Raw genomic sequence first — 23,099 nt, 5'->3', positions numbered from 1 at the left:
TAACAATGGATCACATAATTATGAGTATTGTGAAAGGGGTTATTTGTAGCGAGAATTATCAGCTGACTGCAGTTTATCTCTGGTCCACAGAGCTTTTTAGCATCTTTCAGCATTGTTTTACAACTTGCAACTTTACTCTTTTGATTTACTCTTTCTGCTCTCATCATATAAACTGATGAACCCATGGCACGCTAGTGGATACATAGTGGAGCGATTAGCAGCTAAACCGAAGAAGTTGATGCAGACCAAAAACAGAGCTAAAGAGGTCAAAACTCCAGCCTTCATCAGGGTCACTGATGAAGGCCACAAGCTGAAACACGTTAAAGTTGTTCTATATACTACAAGTGTTGCTGGAGTTTTGACCTCTTTAGTATTTTTCCCTTCTCCGTGCACCTTGGAAGTAGGTGAAGTTGTGCCAGAAACCCCTACTTTGCATCCAAAACAGAGCTAAAACAGAGTTCATACTGGACTTTTATATTCTTTTCTTTATATTTTATATTTGTCAGGTGGCCAGAAACACGACTCCAAATGAATGCTAATGTTGTAATGTTGTTTGCTAACACGTTTGCTATATCAACTATATAAGGTGATAATATGTCAGTGTTGTGTTTAGAACTTCATTCTGCTATTCCCAATGTCAGTTAATGCAGGTTTAATTATTGATTAGTGTGATCTTTACATTTTTGGAGGTTAAATATTGATGATGAAGCCAAATTCCTAAGTATTTGTATGACTCAGTAATAGTAAAATGGGCACGATATAAAGATTTAATGACAGGATAATCAGAAATGCAGGAAGATGCTGTGAATACCATGGAATTGGTCATTTAAAACAGGTATATGATTTAGACAGGCTATCTGGAAAGCATCACGGGTAGACTGAAGGTTAGTAACACCATGGGTTGGGTCATATAAAATTAAAATACTGATAAGGAAGATTAAGGTTATTTATATATAATGCAAATAGTAATGTCAGCAGTGTCCGCGTGTGTTGTCTGCATAGAATTCTTTACAATACAAGGCCTTGTAATGGCCATAAACACCCAAATTGAATGCATTTACACAGCAAACAACCAACCTTGACCTAAATGCACCATCTAAATCAACTAATGTATCCTGCAGAGAGTAATTGTCTATTGCACGCATTTACACTTCATGCCACATTCAATCATTCTTCTTTTATTTCTTATTCTTATTACCTTACAAGAATCTAAAAAGTTAATTTGGCTTGACTTCCAAAGCAAAACAACAAAACATAGTTTTCTTCCTTGTCAAAACAGATGTGAGCAGATTTTCCACAGTGAGATCTGAAGAAGAAGAGGTTTAAAAGGGAAAGCTGTGTTACAGAAAGACGGGCAGAACACACACACACACACACACACACACACACACACACACACACACACACACACACACACACACACACAGAAAAACCTGTTGCTTCTTGAGCGCCTGTATCTATGCCATTGGAAAAGAGCTGTCATTAGCTCAGCTCTCTGAACCCTGACAGTGAGTTTACCTCTCAAATCTGACAAACTGTACAGTTTGTCAGCGGGGAAATTAGACAGGGAAATGTGGTATCATCTTTCTTAAGTGTGCAGCGGTAATTGCCATGTTGTCCAAATAAGATTTAGGACATGTGTGTTTTAACAGCCATGAAGATCTGCCTGCTGACACACCTGAACTTCCCTTGCCTATAGTCAGTTTAAACACACAACATATTCACCTGTCAGTGCAGGATTTACTGTCGCACTCAACATCAATCTGCACACTGATGCCAGAAAAGCAGAGGAAGATAAATGTGAAACATCAATGGTTCACCTTTAGCATGATCACAGGGCTCAACCTCTTAAGCCAGCGCTATTGTTGAGAATGCACACATTAAATGCCCTCTTTGTTGCAGCACAATCCCTCTTTGCATGTTGAATGCGAGTTACACTTTAACAAAGTTTTCATGTTTTGACTTGAAGCTCAGAGATGTCTGTCCGATCAAACCTGTACAGCAAAACAGACACACACTGCTCTTCTCCTCCCAGTAAAACAAACTTTCCATCTGATTCACGGCTCTGTAAAAACTTCTACTGAGTTTAAAATCTGAATTTTTTTCACATTTTTCCTAGACAATGCAGCACTTTCCCAAGAATCCCCCTCTTCTGATTCCTGGCATTCCTAGTCAGACTGGAGGTAACTGGGATATTAATCCCATGATCTCCATTCCTTTCTTTTATTTGAACAGCTGTTCACCATTTCAACTCCTTTTCACACCTGCTACTGGCTACAGACTCAGGTCCTTGAGCGATGTACCAGTGTACATTATCCCACTTCGTGTCCACACTACACAAAGTCTGGATCCTGGTTCAAAGCTTTGCATAATGTTCAATTTTGGTAGAGTTGGTTTTGAGACTGGAACTGTCTCGATACCCAAGTCTCACAAACCAACACATACTTTTTAGCAAGCTGCAGATTCTCCACAAGGAGGAGCTGTTCAGTTATTATGAGAGCAGTTGCGACCTGCCAACCTGCGATACCTATAGGAAAGGAATGTACTAGTACTACTCAGCACTAGTTCAAACATGCAGATGCAGACGATGATATTGCCACCTACAGGCAAAGAAAGTAATAGCTACTGCAAGGGTGACACAGGCATGGAGTGTTATAGCTACATTTGTTTAGATGCTGTTTACTTTGTTCGTGTTTAAGGCTTTACATTTAAAGGCCTGGTCACTCACGAAAGTGGCAGATAGGTGGTGCCAGAAGCTTGGTGACATTATACTGGTACTGACTATTCACAGGGCTAATAGGTTAGCTGACAAGCTAACTGCTAATATGAAGCCAACCTGGAACATGGTAGTGTTAGTCAGTCACTAAAGCTTTCCAAGCTAGATGGCTTGCAAACTATAATTTAGCAAGCTAGCTAGGTTGCTAAATGAACAAAAAATGTTGGTTAGCTATTGGTCAAATTTGACATGACAGATGTGCGAAGATTTACTTCATCCTCGTGAACGGATCAGCTGATCGCTGAGTTTTCATTGAAATACATTTTGTTTTTAATGTTTAGCATAAAGACTGAAAACTTTTACTGTTTTACATGCTGATGTGATCGGATCATAACACTTGGATGTGGAGCACCAAATGTAAGCTGTAAGATTTTGTAAATAAATGTATTTCCATTTCTAGTCATCTATGATTTGGGATTAACATAAAGCTTTTTAGTTTAGTTTATTTTTATTTTTTTTATTTGTAGACATATACAACAGCATAAAACCAAGTAATAGAAATAAAACAGACCTTTTTTTCCGCACTGTGAGGTCTAACCCAGTATGTAGCAAAAAATGCGCGACAAAAAAGTATAAACTACAGCTACAAGGCACATTTCCAGCAGGTGGCACAATTGTAGACACTCTAAGGTCTAAACAGCTGTTACTTTTCCTGCCTGTAGGTGGCACATGCAAAAGGTTCAGAAGTGAGGTTTGAAATTCACTGGACCTGGTTTTGGGTGCATCACATCAATCACATAGTGCGTTCCTGTTTCTGTTCAGTTACTGTTCTGCATTTCTACAGAGGAGTGTTTGTACTGTACAGCATAACTTCAAACTTTGGTGCGCAAACTGCTCCCAGGTGAATGGACAGCAGGGTGAAGCCTGGCCCCTGGCTGAACTCTGGATCCAGGTCATGGAGGTAGGCACAGCCAGCCTTTGATCACTGAAGCACCTCACAGTTCACTTACACTCATGTGGCCGACTGGCTGCAGGTCAGGTACAATAACACCAGCGTACAAATCACATCAATGACATGATTGTTTTCAGGCAATTACACTGGAGAGATAACGTTGTCATTATAAACGCAGTGGAGGGTTCTGTTCTCTTCAGTGCCAGCTATTGTCTCGATAGGGTGGATTGAAATACCTGACATAGTTAGACCATTACAAGTAGATTATAGACAACACTGACTGTGGTTATGTTATAAAACAGATCCAAACATAGTATTATCTGTAAATGACTGGGATTCCTTTCAATTTAGCACCATTCAAATGTATTATAAGACACACACAATGTATTTTCTCTGACCCCTGAAAACACTTAAGTGTAATGATGACCCACATGCAGCATAATCAAAGACGAAAACCACACAGCTTTTCATGTCTTTGTTGGCTGATCCAGCTGTGTGTATGTGTGTGTGTGCTGCATGTGTGTTTGGATGTGAAAATACAGAGGGAGACAAAAACAAGAGATCAGACCAGCATCCATCTACTGAAAGAGCCATCATGGTCTGCAGCGGAGAGAAGCTGGTCAACATCACACAGTCATATATCATAGGTAGACATGCATGATAACACGCATGCAAGCCATCTACAGCAGTGAGTTGGACACATACAGTGGTTTGTCATTGGATATTGGACTTAGATGACATATTGGATAACAGTCAGTGTAATGGAGGTTATTCTAGAACCCAGTGGTTCCCAACCGTTTTAGCTTGTGACCCCTTACATAGAAATACTTCTTGTCACGGGTTACATATGTCTGCATATAGCTGAGAAGTTAGAGCAAAAAATGATTTTCCCTTCTCACATTGTCTTATTTGAATCATTTTTAAAGGTCTAAAGAGGTGAAACTAACAAGTAAAAAAAATAATGATTACAGAAAAGGCTAAAAAAATATGCTGGATTTGGGGAGAAGAATTTTGTTTTGACTTGTTTTCCAACCCAGTAATCATCTCAGGACCCCTTAGATTCATCTTGTGACCGACTGAGAGGATCCCAGGTTGGGAGCCACTGCTTTAACCGCAGCTGCATTAACAAGGCTATAAAACCCATAATGATTTTTTAAGGAGGTCCAATGGTTGCTTTAGTTCCCATGATGGTATGAATCTTACATTTAATTTCTGAGGAAACACTGAATTCTCATAATGTTTGGAATGAAAATGGTAACATTTAAATCTATAAAATATAATACAAAATATAGATGTATTTGATACTTTAAATAAGTATTATGGAACTATTCCTTCAAACTTTTTAACCTTCATGGATGTAGTTTTCCTCTCTTCAGATGTTTGCAAGCAGATGAAATTTACTGTTGTAGTGTTTTCTGATGCTTATCTGTGTTTGCATTCCTCTGTAGTGTGTGTGTGTGTGTGTGTGTGTGTGTGAGAGAGAAAAAAAACAGAGGCTAGTGTATGACATTAGCAACCCTTTAAAATGGATTTACTAACAGCTGAAACTATAGGAATTATACTTATGCAGAAACCAGAAAATCAGAAAAGTGAAATGTATAGCCACTTTAACGGACACAGACACTGCATGTCACTAGCACACACAGCAACCACATACGGTACAACTGCATGATCCTACACACTCTGACGCCCCCTGTTGAAAAAGCAGCTCCTCTTTCTAAGAGGGCCTGCAGTGAGGAGGAGCTCTGCAACATGCTGGAGAACACAGTGACAGGCAGAAAACAGGCTCAGAGACTGAAGGAGAGTGAATCAACCAGGAAGAACATATGCAGAGATAAAGATTAAAGATGGAACTAGAGAAAGAGAAAGCGTGAGGGACAAAAACACAGAGAAGGAAACATGGAAGGAAAAAGGCAGTGTCAGAGGAGGAGAGGCAGGTTTCTTACATGTGCCAGGAGTCTGCTGTGCAGGGCGGTGGTGGGTCTGTACTGGTGGAAGTCAGTCTGGATCACACACACTCTCTTCTCCATCCTCACAGCTCACAGCTGCCCATGCTGTCTTCACCCAAGCGGGCTCTGGGGAGGAAATGAAGCATGTGCGTGTGTGTGTGTGCTCTCTTGAGGCTGTGGGAGTGTGTGCGTAAGAGAGAGAAAGAGTGAGAGGGGGGTGCGGGGTGTGGGGTGCGGGGGTAAGGTTGTGTGTATGAAAGTGTGTTACGCCTGCTACCTGACCCTGAGAGGAGCGGCAGGGAGGGAGAGAGAGAGGGAGGTGACGAGCAAAAAGAAAACACGAACCAGCTTGAACAGCACCCCCCCATCGCACACACACACACACACACACATACACACACACACACAAGTGCATACACACACCTCTCCTCCCTCCTGCCTAAAGCCGCACCACCTTCTGACAGCAGTACAACACTGGGAGACAGACTCCAGCAGAACGCTATGCAACCCCCACCAACACACACACACACACACACACACACACACACCTCATCTTAAAAAAAGTACATTCCTGTGCAGAGAAATAACACTCCAAGGCGAGCTCATTTGGAACTAATATATGTCATTTTACACAATTCATAAAAAAACACATATATGTCCCAAGTCACTTAAGTCTGTTTGCATTGTTATGGTATTGTTAGCCAATAAAAGGAAAATAAAAGCTTTTTGCACATTTTGCACAAAAAATAGGACTGCCTTATGTTTCCTTTTTTCATCAGGTAAAACATATAATCATTACCTAAAATTCAGTGTTGAATTAAGAATTCACATACTTTTCTGAAGTAAAAGTACCTTAAACTGTAGTGCACAGCATAAAAATACTCCATTACAGGTGAAATTCTGCTTTCAAAATTTTACTTGAATGAAAGTACATAACAAAAACAAAATGAACTGTATCAAAAAAACAAGCTGATACTATTATACTATTAGATTATTGTTACTGATGTATCAACATCAGTGGATGATGCAGTCAACATGGGACTGCACTACATCCTGCAACACCTCGACTCCCCAGGGACATATGCAGGAGTCTGCACACAGACGGGAGGTTGAACAGCTGGTCCTCTGGTGCGGTCACAACAACCTGGAGCTGAACACGTTCAAAACTGGGAAGATGACAGTGCACTTCAGGGGGAGCCCCCCAACACTGCCCCCCATCACCATACTCAACAGCACCATGAGACTCCTCAACTCCACCTCATCCTCCGCACTCCACCATATATAAATGACATGGAACTTTCTGTTATGCTGGTTTTGCACATTACCATACCACTACCCTGTATACATTTTTGTATATAAGTAACTGTATATGTTGTTTTTACTTTTATTTTTGTTCTATTCTAATTTAAAATATTTGGATATATATGCTGTGTGTGTAGCATGAAGGGGGCTACAAATTTAATTTCACTGTGCAGCCCTGTGTTGTAGAATGACAAAATAAATGTACCTTGCCAAACAAATTATAAATGATAAATGATATATTTACAGTTTAAAATACACTGTTTTTAACACGTACATATCATTCATCACTACTGTCAAATAAAAATCATGTATGCAGTATATACTCTATATAGACATGTACATGCATTTACATAACCACCTACTTCATGTATATCCATTCAGTATTTATTTCTTTGCACTGTTTGTATTGTTTACAATTTACAGAAACACTTGACTTGTATACAGACATTGTATGTTGTTGGTCATTGTTGCTTTTTATATATATTTATATATACACCAACTTTTATGTATATAATAGTTCTATGTTTTATTTAACATATTTTTGCTCAGCTTGGTTGTCCTTGTTTTTAGCTTTAGGTCTATTTATATCTCTATTTCTATTGGAACTGTGTGTAACATTGAGAGCAATGAAAAACCGGAGTCAAATTCTTGCATGTGTACACATACTTGGCCAATAAAGCTGATTCTGATTCTGATCAGTTAACAACAGCAAGCAGAATTTTAATGTTGTAGCTGGTTGCAGTGGAGCCAGTTTTAACTACCTTATACATTATTATGTAGTTTAATCTATAACATTGCATCATCAGTGCATCAAGACCAAGTAGCTACCTAAAGCTTAAGTACAGCATTTGAGTAAATGTACTTAGTTACTTTCCTTACTAAAATTAATAATTGATAATATAAAATAAACTATAAAATACAATGCAATAAAAAACAAAATAAAAATCAAAAAGACTAACGTTAACTGTTTACAGCCGTGCTAGCAGCTCTGCCAGGCTGTACTTAGGCACAGTGGTGCTTTGAGCTAAATACTAACGTCAGCATGCTAACATGCTCTGAAAATGTTAACATGCTAATGTTTAGCAGGTTTAATGTTTACCATGTTCACCATCTTAGTTTAGCGTGTTAGCATTGCTAACATTTGCTAATTAGCACTAAACACAAAGTGCAGCTGAGACTGATGGGAATGTCATTAGTTTTGCACCAAATTTTGTGGCAATCCATCTAGTAGATATCAAGCTTTTTTACTGAATAAGTGAAAACTTTCAGTCTGAACCAAAGTAACTGACCCAAGTTATTTACACATACTTGCGCATGCGCGTTACACCAGAAAGCGCAATTTCTTATTTTACATTAAAGGTTTTATTGATAACATTTCTATGCAGACGAATTTTTTTTTTTTTTACATAATATTATAGTTCCCTCAAACAATGTAACGTTATCAGAAATACTTTATTGATCCCCGAGGGGAAACTCTTTATAACGAAGATGTGTATCAGAGGGGATTTAGAAGTGGGCCAGCGTCCAGTACAAGTTTATGCAGGGCAACTTGATACACCAGTCACTGGTCCATCCAGGTCAATGGCGGACTGGTCCACTTATGAAAAGATGGTCGCTCTTCTTTAAGAACGGAGTGGATGTGGGATCCCAATATATTACCAATGTGTCATGTCAAAGTTAAATTAAAGTTCAGAACTACTGTAAATCTGGTCATTACAGTGTTTAGACCCAAAATGTTATGTTATTGAGGGTGTCATCTCATATAGCAGTCTAACGTTAGCCCTATTATGAGACACTTCGCTGAGGTACTTGTGGCTAGCTATCCATGTAGCCAGCTGCGTTGAGCTCAACAGCTACAGTACTAACGTTAATATAAAAATCTGAAAATACTGACATGATCATACAGTCGTCCTTTCTCCCTGTAGCCATTGTTGCTGTGTGGCGCTCAACAGTTTTTTACAATCCGCTATGAGATTTGTTTTCAGCAAGAAAACACCTCGACTAATGTTAGGTCAACACTACGTGCTAGCTAACATCAACTTTTACTGTAGCTGTCTGTCTAATGTACAGTAGAGTGCTGTGGGATAATGTTACATGAAACACTTTTTATGAAAAAAGAAAAAGAAGGTAATGGTTATGTGCATTTTCAGAATCAGAATCAGAAATACTTTATTGATCCCCGATGGGAAACTCTTTCGTTACAGCTCCTCACTGTCACTGTCTCAATGCACACAGGAATAAAAGTACTAATAGAATAGAAATAGAAATATTACTAAAATACGTCCGCAACGAGACAATTATTTCTAGTAAGAAATAAGAGATGTGCAAATCAAAATATAATACACTATAATACAGCTAAGATAAATTAAGTACAAAGTGGATATAAAGTATAAAGCTAAAATAAGTGTAAAGTACAAAAGTAGATTTACAGATTGATAAGTATAGAACGGTATAATACAATGTAATAATATAAGTAATAAGTAATAGTGCAACAATGAGTACTGTCAAGTTAAGTGTAGCAGTTATTATAGCTGTAGTGGTCTTGAGAAGTCAAAGAGCTCTATAGCATCACAAAAACCACGTAACAATCAAAAGGGCAGGTTGCACAAAAAGACTAAATCTGCTGAGGCAGTATTTTGTTAAAGCCTGCGAAATCAAATTATTCATGTGGAATTAGCAGGTCTCAGAAAGGAGTCATCACATAATGAGCTGCTCTTAATTCTTAACCCTTCCTTCAGTGCTTTTAATTTCCCTAGCTGTCAGTCTGCATGTGCCAATGTGTCAGTTAGTCATCTTCTCACTAAAGATCTGTGGCATCCACTGGCTGCAGGCAGGGAGAAATCATGCACAAAATGACACGTTTACTTTGCAACAGTGGAAAAATGACAGCAGAGGGTAATTTATCTCGTTTCATCTTGGGGTATGAAGGGAACCTGTCATTTAAGTTTTTAATCAGGCTGGCAGTGGAAACTCTGGATTTTTACAGGCTTATTGTCTGGCAGGGGATCAGATGACAATCGGCTTCTGGCTTGTGTTTTGTAAAGCGCCAAGTCGAGCGGATGTCAGCATGTGTGCAGTGCTCAAGAATTTGACCTCGTGCTCATGAAAAAAACGTACTGTATGTCAAAGTCAATTTATTCTTTACCTGTATATACAGTCTGACATCTCACCAAGCAGTGTCGCACCACTGCGGGTCATAGTCAGATTTCAATTTAGATTCACGGTTACATTAAAGAGTTGAGAAAAAAATATTTCTATAAAATCAAGGCAATATTTGAGCCTTTCCTGTGATTTTAAGATGTTTCTGAACAGATCTGCTTCATCATCTCCGACGTCTAAATGCTCTCACCTTCTATTTAAAGTTGCGCTACTCACTTTTTTTATAGTAGCAATGGATCAAATGACTAAGTGAGCTTAAAGGAGAGTGAATGTTGGACTTACAGATGGCCAGAAACACGAGTCCAAATGAATGCTAATGTTGCTCCTTGTCTGCTGGCATGTTCACTGTAATTGTCAATATTATGTTTTCAGCTTATTGCACTGCCCCTAAGTGGCGAAAAATGAATTAATACAGGTTTAAAGCTGCATTAATCAATATTTTTATTTTAACCATTGATCAAATTACCATATCTTGTGGTTGGACTTACATTCATCAGATGGCCAGAAACACGACTCTAATTAAATGCTAATCTTGTTTTGTGTGTACTGAATGTGTAAATATGCAGCTGTTTGCTAACAGGTTAGCCATATCAACTTTATAAGGTGATAACATGTCACTGTTGTGTTTACAGATTGTTCCACTGCCCCCCTCAAAAAAATCAATTAATGCAGCTTTAAAATTTCATCAGTTAATTCAGAAAAAAAGTGTTCTTGTTGTCCTTCAAATAAAATCCTACCTATATCAGAGCATTTCCTGTGATTTTAGGATCTTTCAATCACAGATGAGCTTTGTCATCTCTGACAACTAAACACTCTCACCTCTTATTTAAACATTATGAGTGTCTGTTCTGGAAAAAAAAGCAGGTGTACTTAAAAGTGACATGGGAAAAGTGTTCTCAGCTTCCCAGGCTGCCTTTCCCAATCCAACTCTTACCTTCTCTAACAACTAATGACCTAACGAAAGAGCTAATATCAATCAAGCCATTCTTTCTGAGCCCTTTCACAGAGCACTTGTTTCTGTGAGAGCTTTTCTGATTCAAGAGGAATTGCTCTGTTGCACCCTTAGCGTTCTTGTAGAGCTTATCTTTGGCAGGGATTTATTCTGGCAGGGTGCCATGTCTCAGAGAAAGCCACCTACTGTTGTAGGGAGGGTGGTCATCCCATGGGCTGTGGACAACCACTGACAAAACCACCTTTAATCCGTCACCATAACTGTATACCACTGACTATTAGCTGAAGCAAACATACAGTTAGAGTGTACCGCTTCGTGTTTTAGACACAGTTGTACCTGTGGTTACATTTGCCAGGATTATTAGGGGATTTACTGACCCATCTGCCTTGCTATGGGCTAAATACACAAAACAGTAAGGCACAGAGTTGCTCCTGTCAGAACATAAAAGTAAACTTCAGGATCATAAGGTGCAGTGAAAAATACTTTTCCATGAAGCAGCAGGATAACCACTGGCTTTTACCTGTTAATTGCAGTAATCCAGTTGCCTTCTATCAGAGTGTAATTATAGACTTTGATTTGTTGTGTATCTACCCACTGCACTAAGAAGTCTGTCTGCATAGCTGTCTCTGGTTTTTTTCTGATTTTGATCTGGAATCAGAGTTACAAGAGGACATCTCTGCTCTCTTTGTCTTGCTCCAGCTTGTTCGTGGCAGGTTGTCTGCCGGTGCATGACACATGTTTATGGAATTTGATTAATTAAAGGTTTGAGTTGGCAGCTGAATCCTGACATAAAGATTACAACTTTGGCACAAAAAAAGAGGGGCCCCCTTGTTATCAGCCATGTATGTGCATCGAGTGACATTTCACACATGTTGTGGTCTAAATTCACAAAGGCATTAAGGGAATCACACTACACCATATCAAGCAAGGAGGCAGGTCTCTAATAGTGTAGGGTTAGGTTTGACATTTTGGGAAATACCTTATTTGCTGTCTTGCTAGGAGTGAGCTGAAAAGATCAATACCAATCTGGCTGTTAAATATGAAGCTACAGCAGGCAGCCATCCAGCTTATTTTAGCACAGAGACTGGAACGGGGTAAATAGCTAGCCTGGCTCTGTCCAGAAGGAAACAAAATTGACCTACCAGCACCTCTAAAGCCCACTAATGAACAAATCTGGATTGTTTCATCCAAACAAAAAACCAACTGTAAAAACGACAAGTTGTGGAAGACTTCGGGAAGTTACTGCTCCTGGCCAAGAAATAGCACTTAACCCCCTGTACCACAAGCTGCTGCTGTTTAGCCATGCTTAAAATGCTGAAAACTATGGATGGCAATGTCGTTCGGTCCACCACTTTGCTCCAGACTGAAATGTCTCAACAACTAGAGAATGACTTGAGAATGACTTCCGGATGGGAGCCGAAACGTCTTGATTCTGAAAACAGTGTCCAGATGACTACGACTGAAACCTTTTCTACGATAGAACACTCCTGGACGAATGAGGGACTACACCGTCTTGTCTCAACAACTACTTGATGGATTACCATGAAATTTTGTACAGATATCTATGGTGCCCAAAGAATCAATTGTAATAACATTAGTGATCCCCTGACTTTTCATCTAGTGCCATCATCACTGAGGACAAAATGAAAATTTTCCAATACCTTCATTTATGACTGAATCCCTGCCTAACTGGTAACATTCCCACCAGCCTCAGCTTTACTTTGTGTTTAGTGCTAATTAGCAAATGTTAGCATGCTAACATGTTAAGATAGTGAATATTGTAAACATTATAGCCTACCTGCTAAACATCAGTATGTTAGCAAATCATTGTGAGCATGTTAGCATGCTAACATTAGCACAGAGCTGCTAGCATGGCTGTAGACTCTTAGTCTTGCTTCACTTCACTTTTTGTACACATTAAACAAACAAGATATAAGGTGTTAAGTTAAGGTGTTTAGTTGCTGGTAGGTACATTTTGTTGCCTTCATACAGATCCAGGCTAATTGTTTCCCTCTGTTTCCAGTCTTTATGCTAAGCTAAGCTAATCGACTGCTCGCTGTGGCTTCATATTTACCGGACAGATGTAAGAGTGGTATCTATCCTCTCATCTAAGTCTTGGCAAGAAAACAAATGTATTTTTGTTATAAGTGTATTTCCCAAAATGTTAAACTATTGCTTTATGGAACTGAAATAAAGACGTGACTAAGTGGGATATTATTGTAAGGCTGAGAAATGGCCTATGCCAGCATATCAGTAATAACACAACTTGTAATGCATCATACACTCCATGGTAAGTTCTATTTACATTGTGATTTGTCACTGGAGTTTTTCAAACCTGAGAGACAGCAGTAGAGTTACTTGTCTGCTATGCTGAACTCTGGGTAATGAATCAGATTGCATATGTTATCCTATGTCTGGAAGACAGAGTACCTGTCTGCTGCTACTGACTGCTCTGCAACAGCTTTACATAGCCCTGAGAATTATCTCCATAAATCTTATGTATCTGTTTCTGCAGAATGGAATATGTATGTGTGGAAACAGCTGGGAAATATGGAAAATGACAAACACATCTCTGAAGGAGCACATTTTTGTTGATAAAGATGTAACACTGTTCTGTCAGTGTTGCTACATAAGAAACAGCTTCTCTGGCCTTATTAACTCAACGTGGAAATCTGAGGTCATTTGTAGATACAAGTTTTTGTCAATAATGCCTGAATCCCAAAGGCAAGGTTTTCTTAGAAGTAGATATGTCGCCCTCTAGTGGCAAATCATCCCCAATACTTTTGACAAAACAAGCGGTAGAAAATGGATGGATGGATGGAATATCGCCCCAAGTCCATTTAGTAGCTGTTCTGGAGCTTTTGATCATATCATATGATCTCGCTCAGCACTTTGGCCACTTGTTCAAATTTCCATTTTTTCCTGAGCACTTCAAAGGGCCATACCAGTGTGTTTGCAAGTTTTAACTTTTTAACTACAAATAATTTTGCCGACCATTTCAAGTGCATGCTGTAGAATTTGAAGGTTTTGGATGTCTTTTTCTACCAACCCATTGGTTTCCATTAATTTTAGTACAACATGAAAATGCAGACTTTTGAAATGTGCTTGATTTGTGCAATCTATCACATTTATTATTATCTGTCTTATATCAATCATTATATCCGGACTGCATTACCTTAGACTAATGATATGATTTGACAAAAAATAATGCAGACTTCACTGTAATGGGTTACACAACTGCTAAGAGATTTTCATAGCATAATGAAATGAATGGAAACCATTGGATGCCTAGAATGAAAAATTCCATTTCTGAAACACTAGAGCATGATTTACAGAATGGATTCGCTGTGATGTTAACAATATGTGAACTTTAGTAAATGAGCTAAAACATACAAAACCACTGATATGGTCCTTTGAGAACTTCTCGTCCTTATTGGCTTAAAGGTTTATGTATTATCTTTATATTTGTATACAGGTGCAACCTTGTGTTCAAATGTGTATAAGATCAATATATTGTGCTGTTAGGTTCTGGTGGTTATATATATCAGAATGCTGGGTTGGTTTTAAACATCAAGTTGCGTTTCCATCCACCTGTTTTTAATGTGCATTTTCAATTTGTGCATAAAAACCCCTGAGTGGGAACGCTGGATATTCGGGGGAAAAAATTAAATACAGCAAAAATGTTTTATCGCTTGGCTGATGTGGAAAACTTGGTCTATAAATAAAAGCAAAATGCGCAAAGTACAATGGAAACAGACGTGACATGTGACCGCTCCACTGAGGAGACTAAAAATATTCAGACAAAAACATCAGATGTGTGTGCGGCGATAAGGTGACAGTAAGGTTCCTCAAATTAATATATGAAACAAACATAAATGTCATATTACCATTGTTTTCCTTCGTTCGGCACTCTTTTAATTACGTCATCTTATTGCACCCTCTTCTTCTGCAATGGTTTAATGGCACCCGATTGGAGAGTTTTTCAATGCTCCAACTCCTAATACTCACACAACAATAGTGGATGGAAATGGATTTTCTTTTGCTGATTTGCTGGAAATTTGGCTAAAATTTGTGCTAAATTTGGATGGAAACCTGGCTTGTGTGCTCTGGAGGAAGCTTCCAAAGTCTAAAGAAAAATAACCCTGATGATATCATTATCTCAGTTTAGGCTTAGATACTATAAAGTCTAACAATTGATGCTATTGTGTTGCATCATGGGAATTGTAGGATCCAATGTTTTTGGAGTTTGAGCCATATTGGGGACTAAAACTCAGGAAATCTAGGCCTCTACTGCATTGATTTTGACCATTCATTATAAAAAATCTGTCTCTTGTAAATCCCCCAAGTACTCCTTTAATGTGTCTGGATAAGGGATGGGTCATGTATGGCCTTACACAAAAACATTCATTCATTTGTAGAACAAAATAATTAATTCAGCCATTCTCAAAAAACATCTTTTGCATTTATTGTAAGAAACCATTTCATCACAGCACTACACAATCAGGTTTAATGCAACAAGATGCGAGATGTACAGTTTTCTACCACTAGATGTCACTATTTGGCTAGTTCACCAAAGTAGTGAACCATTGCATGGTCTGAGTGTAAACATTTATTCAAACACATAATTCTGATAGATTTCATTCAGAGTTGAGATGATATTTGTCAATCCCCAATAAATGTACTGTGAAAGAGTGTAACTGTCCATATTAGGGATAAAGCATTATGCTAATAAATGGAATTGATTTACTTAAAATCATGAAAATACGTGTAATGTTTGATCCCACATGTATATAGATATGAATGATTTATTAGTAGTTTGGGGTTTAGTGGAGAGTTTAAGTATCCTGTGAAGGTCTAAATAAAGGTTTCCCAACCTGAGGCTTGGTACCCTCAATAAACTAAATAAATCTGATGGGTCATGAGATGAAGCAGAAACAACATTTGTGCTACAAAACAATGTTAATTAAAAAAAAATGTAAAAGTTAATTTTTACATATTCCTAAAATAGTTTTTGTCTTTGAATTTCTTCAGGTCTTTGAAAATTATTCTAATAAAATAAAACAAAAAAAAACCTGGTTGTCCTGGTTACAACCTGTAGACAAATGCTTACTGTAATCAGGGTTCACAACTAGAAGCCAAAAAGGTTGGAATCACTGGTCTAAAGGTTTTCCACCTTCTACAAGAATTCTGAATATTTGGATTTGCTACAAAATCTTTGGTCTATAAAGTACAAGTGTAACAATATCAACCCCTATATATATTATATTTTCTTTATAAACCTGTATCAGTCTAACTAACCGGAGTCTGCAGTCATCAGGCAAACAGTGAAGTTAAATAAACAGCAATTAATGGCACTTGTTCATGTCCAAACATCAACACTCAGACGTCTACTCTCCTCGATATACAACGATGTTCTTATCTGACTCATGAATCTTGATCTCGTAGAGCAGGTTGGGTGGGAGCACCTTCACCATGTTGTCCCAGATGTAAACAGCCACATTCTCAGTTGTGCTAATGGGCCGAGAAAAAGGGAGAAGTAATCAGTGCAAACAAATGTGCATACGATCTGTAGAAACTGTTGATTTGAGAACACTCACCTGACAACATCGGCAAAGTATGGGACGTCCTTGTCCAGGTTTTTATGGTCCAGTGTAGTCATGATGACGTCCTGCAGGAGGGAATCAGTCAGGCATTTAATCAGTCAATAAAAAGTTGCATAAAAACACTTGCATTAAAGCCCAGTAGGTGTGCAAGGAATCTGACATGTTTACTTGGAGCTGACATTATACAACAGTGTTACATAATTGATGAATTGTGTTGCATGAAAGCAGCTTGCACAGAGTAAGAAGCCCTTTTCAGACCAAAACACAAAGCTGTCCACACAGGCATTGTTAACAGTGATCTCCTGGAGGAGATCTGTGTACAGCTTACACTGGTCCAAAGAGAAAATCTAAGCCACAAACATGTTTCTTATTCTGTCCATAAAAATCTAAATGTGTCAGTTTCCATGTTTTTAAAAAGGTAACATTTAGGATTAGAAATCATTTTAATGTTTATGCTTACATCTATCGAGGTGCACTCGTCAGTAGTTTAGATGAATATTGGGATATTATCGTCCGACTCGGCAGTTCCCCTATATTCTATGAAGCATTGTAGCTTCTTTCGGCTCATTGTTTTTGTTCGAAGGGCTGCAACTTTACTGTTTTGAGTCAGTCTCACACCTCTCAACCTTGTTTCCGACCGCAGCTGACAGCTGTTTTCAGCAAAAAGGTTCTGACAAGCCCACTGTACACTACCTGCCCAGTACTAAACAGCAGACAGACAAAATTAGCAACTAGCTGGTGAACATACAGTAGTGGAGCATTTAGCAGGTAAAGGGCCAGATATTTCACTCAGGAGTTGGTGGAGACCAAAAACAGAGCTGAAAGAGAGAGAATATTGGACTTATATTTGTTAGGTCGCCAGAAACACAACTTCAAATGAATGTTAATGTTGCTGTGTGTCTGCTAGATGTGTAAGCAGGCAACTGTTTGCTAACGTGTTAGCCTTATCAACTTTATAAGGTGATAATACTATATGTCAAACTTGTGTGTTTGATGCTAAGCGTTTGTGGAGTTCTGCCCCCAATCGACAAAAAAGAAATACATAAATGCAGCTTTAATTTTACAAGTGCAATGTGAGGATGAAAGAGGGAATTTAACCTACTGAAAACCACCACTGGCTATATTGTACAAAATCTTGATTACAAATCTAAAGCTAATACAATGCTTGCTTTAGGTATATTTGAAATGTTAAGAACAGTCCCAGTGTACTGTAATAGCAACAAGGCTGATACAGAAACGCATAGCACAGTAATGCTATTATATGTGGCAGCACATGTTCTGTTTTCTATGTCCTAGATTTAGTCGGGAGCACATGACACTTCCAAACAACAAGCCTGCAGCAAATCGCAAGTAAGAAGGCTTCTTTTAAATTCCCCTCAAATGATGCTACACTTCTAATTTGTGGTGTAAGAGCGCAGCAGGATAAAGTCGCAGCAGCAGGCAGAGTGTGAACATACATGCTTGCAGTCCCTTAGTTAAAGTTTCTCTATGATTGTTAAAGTACAAGTTATGGTATATCTAAAAAAAAAAATAAAAATACATTCCCTGGCCTGTACTTTAGGACATATCAGAACACCCAATGAACACGTTGACTGAGTGCTCCGACTAATAATTATTCTGCTTACAACTGAATAAAATGTATGAAAAGACTAATAAAGAATACAGAGAAATATTACTATTATTTATAATAATAATAATTATTATTATTATTATTAAGTTAAATATAGTTAAAGTAATTTGTTTGCACAGATTTACACATATTTTTTTTTTCCTATGACCCCCAGCCAGTGGTGGAAGAAATACTCAGATCTTTTAGTTAAGGAAAAGTAGCAATACCACAGCGTAAAAATACTCTGTTACACGCAAAAGTCCAGCATTCAAAATGTTACTTACTGTAAGTAAAAGTACAAAAGTATTAGCATCAAAATGTACTTAAAGTACCAAAAGTAAAAGTACTCCGAATGGCCCATTTCAGAATAATAATACTTTATATTATTGGATTATAAATAGTGATGCATTATGTGTGACCGTCACTTTAATGTTGCAGCCGGCAAAGGTGGGGCTGATTTCAGCTCATTACTGGGTAGTGCACAAGCAGCTACCAAACCCCCAGGAAGGGCTCTGCGCTTTGAAGCCAATTTGACATAGTAGTAGCCAAACCGTGGAATTACAACTTCCGCATCCGTCACGTGATGCACACTGGCCCCATAATACTTTTTCCATAGACCATTCCATTGAAAGAAGCTATCAGAATTTGACCCATTCGGTCTGATTACATTTGAAAAGTTTAGAAGAGTCTCCATTCAAGTTACCGGACGGCTAAACTGGAAGTTAGCTGGCTCAGCGGCAGAAGTCTCTAGTATGTTTGCTCCTGTGGGGCTGCGCACAATTTTATACCCGGAAGTCGAACTTTTTTGGCTTCATGCGCCACTGAGCAGCTTTCATAGGAATGAACGGAGCCCCGCCTCCCAATGATGTATCAAGCTCGTGTTATACATCCATGGCGGCAAGCTCCGGGGCTGAAAAATGAAGCCAACGCGGAAGTGCCTAAAACTGCCGTTCCTCGAATGGCCACTTGAGGCTGGCTCCAAAAGCGAGTCAATCCCCATTAACCCCCATGTTAAAATGCCCAACTTCACAGCAGAAACAAACATGTTTAATCATCGGCGATTACTCGAAGTCGAGTACGACGGTCCTCCTGGGGGTCCTTGTTGTGGGTATTCAAATGGCTGAATTGGCCAATTCTGGAACCACAAATTTTCTTGCAGTGTGGGGATTGATGTGAGGTGCTGGAATGTGGGAGAGCCTTTTTGGTGGGGGCTCTCTCCCTTCTTTGCTGCTGCTTCACTCTGGCAGCCTGTTAAGGCTCAAAGTTATGCATAATTAAGGACGTGGCCGCTTTCGGCAACCAGGCTTCATTCGGCCCGCCTCAGCTCCACGTCTTTGCCCATTTTTGGATTATCTGGGAGCTGGCGGAGTCAGGCGCTGCCAAGATGGCGACACCGCACTGAGCTTCACACCGGCTCTTAGTTGATTATATTTTGTATTAATAATCTGAATCTGCAGAGTAACTAGTAACTAAAGTGATCAAATAAATGTAGCGGAGTAAAAAGCACAATATTTGCCTCTGACATGTAGTGGAGTAAATGTATAAAGCAGCATAAAATGGAAATACTCAAGTAAGTACAAGTGCCTCAAAAGTGTACTCAAGAAAAAGTATTTGAGTAAATGTTCTTAATTACATTTCACCCCAGGGCTCTCCGTGGCAGTTAGAGTCTTGTAGAATGGCTGTGTTTTGGGTCCAATTTCAGCTTGAAGCAATTGGATGACGCCTCACTAAAGAGAGTGTTGTTGAGATGATCTTACCTCAGTGCACCTCTTCAAGTCTGTCAAGTTCATGACCATGCCAGTGAGTCCATCAATCTACGGACGCACACGGGATGAAGGTTAAACAAATGTCCATGTGTGCCACCTACAGTACAGTATGTTTGTGTGCGCATGTGCTTCACAGCATGATCGTTATCTACAAGCATTAAGTCAGAGGAAACTGGACTTGCAGTCTTGACTATGTTTTACATTTCACCACCCATCCAACAGGTTTCATCAGCTTTGATGAGCGGGGCTGTAACCAGCACCACAGTCATTTTCTAATTTATTTAGATGCAAACCCCAAATAAATGAAATGCATAAATACTGGTCATCCACACTGCCAGAAATAAAATGGCAGTGGGGAAATACTGAATTCTACTACTGAATTCTTTATGTATTCAATTATTCAATATACAATTTATTCAATTGTTCTTTGTTTGTTTTTTATATCAGATACTGAGCCTAAAATAAAATTAGAAACTAAACTAAACTGAAATCATAGAATGTAAATTTCACTTCAGGTCACTAAACCCCAAATCCAGAGAAAAAAAAGGATAAAGAGGACAGCTAGCTGGCGATGCCTAAGCCTTTGTACTTAAGTGCCGATAGATACTCACCTTTCCATGCAGTGTTATCTCCACTGTGGGCAGAAAAGAGAGCGTTGAATGAATAGGAGACATTGAAATAGCAGCTGTAGTGTATGGTGTTTCACACTATATGTAAGTGCAACATAACAGGGGTGAATGAAAGAGTGTGACAGACCTTTGTAGTTGTGTCCATGACCATTGGGATTGTTGCATTTTCCAAAAACTCTTTTATTCTCCTCATCACTCAAGTGAATGCTGGAAAGAAGTTGAGGTAACATTTATCAAAACCTAGACGTCACCTTGGAACTTTTGATGTTTATCTGTCACAGTTTTCTTATTTTATAGATCAAACGATAAATCAATAGAATATACTGGCAGATTAATCGATAATGAAAATAATTGTTTATGAATGCTGTTTTAGTTTAGAGATCAGGCAGCTTAGAGCGAATTTGTACCACAGAAGAATAATAATATAATAAAGATTAATATAGGCCTAATTAGCATATTGGTTTATTTTCCAATGTAACTTATTTGCCATATTGTTTCTCCTTCTGTATACTTGGTTATTACAAAAATGCCATTTTTATAAACTTTAGTAACAGAACAATGTGTAAATAGAATATATGTACAAACAAAACTGAAGCAAAGAGTGTTTATTGATGGCTGCTTTTCTATTTTAGGTTCAAGATCAGGCAGAGCAGTGCGCAATTGTATTTGAGATAATTGGTAAAAAGAAAATCCGCAATTAGCAATATAGTTAGCACATTAGCAATATAGCCTAATTACTGGTTTATATGTTCTTATGTAACTTTTTATCTGCCCTACCATTTTTACCTCTGTCTGTACGGTTACACAGAAAATGCCAATTTGTACGGGCCATTCATAGCTACCATCCTATTTTTTACGACAGCACATGAAGGCAGCACCAGCGCAGGAGTCGTAGGCTATCTGTGGATTCGAATGAACTACAAATCCCACGAGACTGATGCTAATGCCACAGGTTTTATTCATTTAAAATGTACAGTAGTAAACATACACGGCTATCGGTAACAAGTATTCCGCTTTATATGCACTGGAGGTCGGATACACGGGCTTTTCCATGCCGAGGACCGGCGCTCGCCGCTCGGCAGCGCGAGTATCTGTCGAATATTCAATATCTTTCGTCTTTGCAACGCATATAAAACTGCTACTGTATATTATAATATGCAAAACCCTACAACCAGGCCAGTGGTCTTAGCTTCTATCGGTGTAAACAACGCAGCCAGGCTTAGCAAACAGATAGTCTCACACCGGTCTTTCTCCTAGCACAAAGCGGATGATGAAGTACCTGTGGAGTCGGTGAGAGGCGCTGAAGCTCTCCACCCGGGTGATGTATCCGAAACGCTCCGCTGCGCTGCCGCTCACTGAGGATCCAGCCATGCTCGGTGCCTGAGAGAGGGTCGAGGAACAGTGTGCTGAGCGCCCGGAGAGAGCGACAGAGAGGCGGTGAAATAGTCTGCGGCCAGGCCACAGCTCCAGCCCCCGTGACTCACGCTGCCTGGCTATTGGCTCAAATCAGGGCGTGAATTTAACTCACATGTCCCAGACGCATATCAGAACCCCTCAGGCTGAGTGGGGTTGAGCTCTAAAGTAACCGAAAACCACATACGCTGTAATAATATAATAATAATAATAATAATAATAATAATTCCTTATTAAATATTGCTACTTTTTCTGTGTAGTACGAGTACACACCGCGGCGGCTGGCGGGAAGTTTTCTGTAGGGCTGTGCCACATCCAGTCAAATTCAGCAAACATACCAGTATGATTTAACGTTAATGCAAAAATAAATAAATAAAAGTGAATGTATCAAAAAAGGAATTTCTACTTTGCAGTTAAATATTTATTCCAACATAAAATAAAGCAGTAAGTAGCGCCTTGACAAACACATCAGGAGATCTTACCCCCCCCCCCACACACACACAGGCGAATTCAGTATGATATAAACATGTGATAGGAAGTGTTTCTTGAGATGCCCCTATGGGAAACCAGCAGGGAGGCAAAGGTCAGGAGAAGTAAAGAGAAGTGCAGGCAGCGGCGTTAAGCTGCTGTTCAGACACTTGACTGGACAGAAGTATTGAGTCACGTGCTCCGAGGTGTAGAGATAGTAAACAGCCTTGTAAGTATCAGCTGACCTCTAAGTGATTTGTTTTAAAATGTCAACTATGCACATCGCACGAAAACACACACTGGGGCTGAACATGAACACATGAAGCTGTAGTCCCGCTGTCACTATCCGGGACATCAGTTGTTCCATCAGCTGGTCTCATCTGTCCAATAGCACAGTGACACACCTCCACCGCCAACCTGTCATTCTACTAGCGTCCCCCCCCCCGCACATCCTCCAGCTCATCAGCTTTCAGCCTCAGCAGAGTCTGCAGCCGCCACCACCAGTGTCCGGGCTCCACGGGGGGATTTATTCTGCCGCTGCTCCACCACCCAACATCTCTTTAATTAATTAATTAATGATG

The 23,099-nt window shown here is 39.2% G+C and overlaps 2 protein-coding genes across 3 annotated transcripts in view; both read right to left on the bottom strand.

Annotated features, from left to right (window-relative positions):
- LOC122867163 (myosin-16) overlaps positions 1–5,789 on the bottom strand; it is a 67,529-nt gene extending 61,740 nt beyond the window's left edge. The window contains exon 1 of one of the 2 annotated variants that reach the window (XM_044177567.1): positions 5,615–5,789. In XM_044177567.1, the coding sequence (XP_044033502.1) occupies positions 5,615–5,698 (84 nt within the window). In that variant the 5' untranslated portion in view covers positions 5,699–5,789. The remainder of the gene's footprint in view (positions 1–5,614) is intronic. The other variant, XM_044177570.1, reaches the window with a different exon arrangement.
- Positions 5,790–15,470: 9,681 nt separating this feature from the next.
- Positions 15,471–22,116, bottom strand: pts (6-pyruvoyltetrahydropterin synthase). Its single transcript, XM_044179125.1, has 6 exons — positions 21,917–22,116; positions 20,765–20,844; positions 20,620–20,642; positions 20,000–20,056; positions 16,628–16,698; positions 15,471–16,541 (listed from the first exon to the last, which is right to left on the bottom strand). Exons 1-6 carry the CDS (start codon positions 22,006–22,008, stop codon positions 16,418–16,420), a joined length of 447 nt encoding a protein of 148 aa, XP_044035060.1. The 5' UTR covers positions 22,009–22,116; the 3' UTR covers positions 15,471–16,417.
- Between the last annotated feature and the right edge of the window lie 983 nt (positions 22,117–23,099).

This window comes from Siniperca chuatsi, linkage group LG20 (assembly GCF_020085105.1).
Source record: "Siniperca chuatsi isolate FFG_IHB_CAS linkage group LG20, ASM2008510v1, whole genome shotgun sequence".
In the NCBI taxonomy this organism is placed as follows: Eukaryota; Metazoa; Chordata; class Actinopteri; order Centrarchiformes; family Sinipercidae; genus Siniperca; species Siniperca chuatsi.
This window is presented reverse-complemented; position numbering and strand designations above follow the sequence as displayed.

Excerpts from the sequence above, each read along its gene's own strand:
- pts (XM_044179125.1), bottom strand. The coding sequence starts at position 22,008 with ATGGCTGGATCCTCAGTGAGCGGCAGCGCAGCGGAGCGTTTCGGATAC. Across the intron at positions 16,699-19,999 it reads ACTTGAAGAGGTGCACTGAG|GACGTCATCATGACTACACT; the intron begins GTAAGATCATCT and ends TCCCTCCTGCAG. Across the intron at positions 16,542-16,627 it reads TACTTTGCCGATGTTGTCAG|CACAACTGAGAATGTGGCTG; the intron begins GTGAGTGTTCTC and ends TCGGCCCATTAG.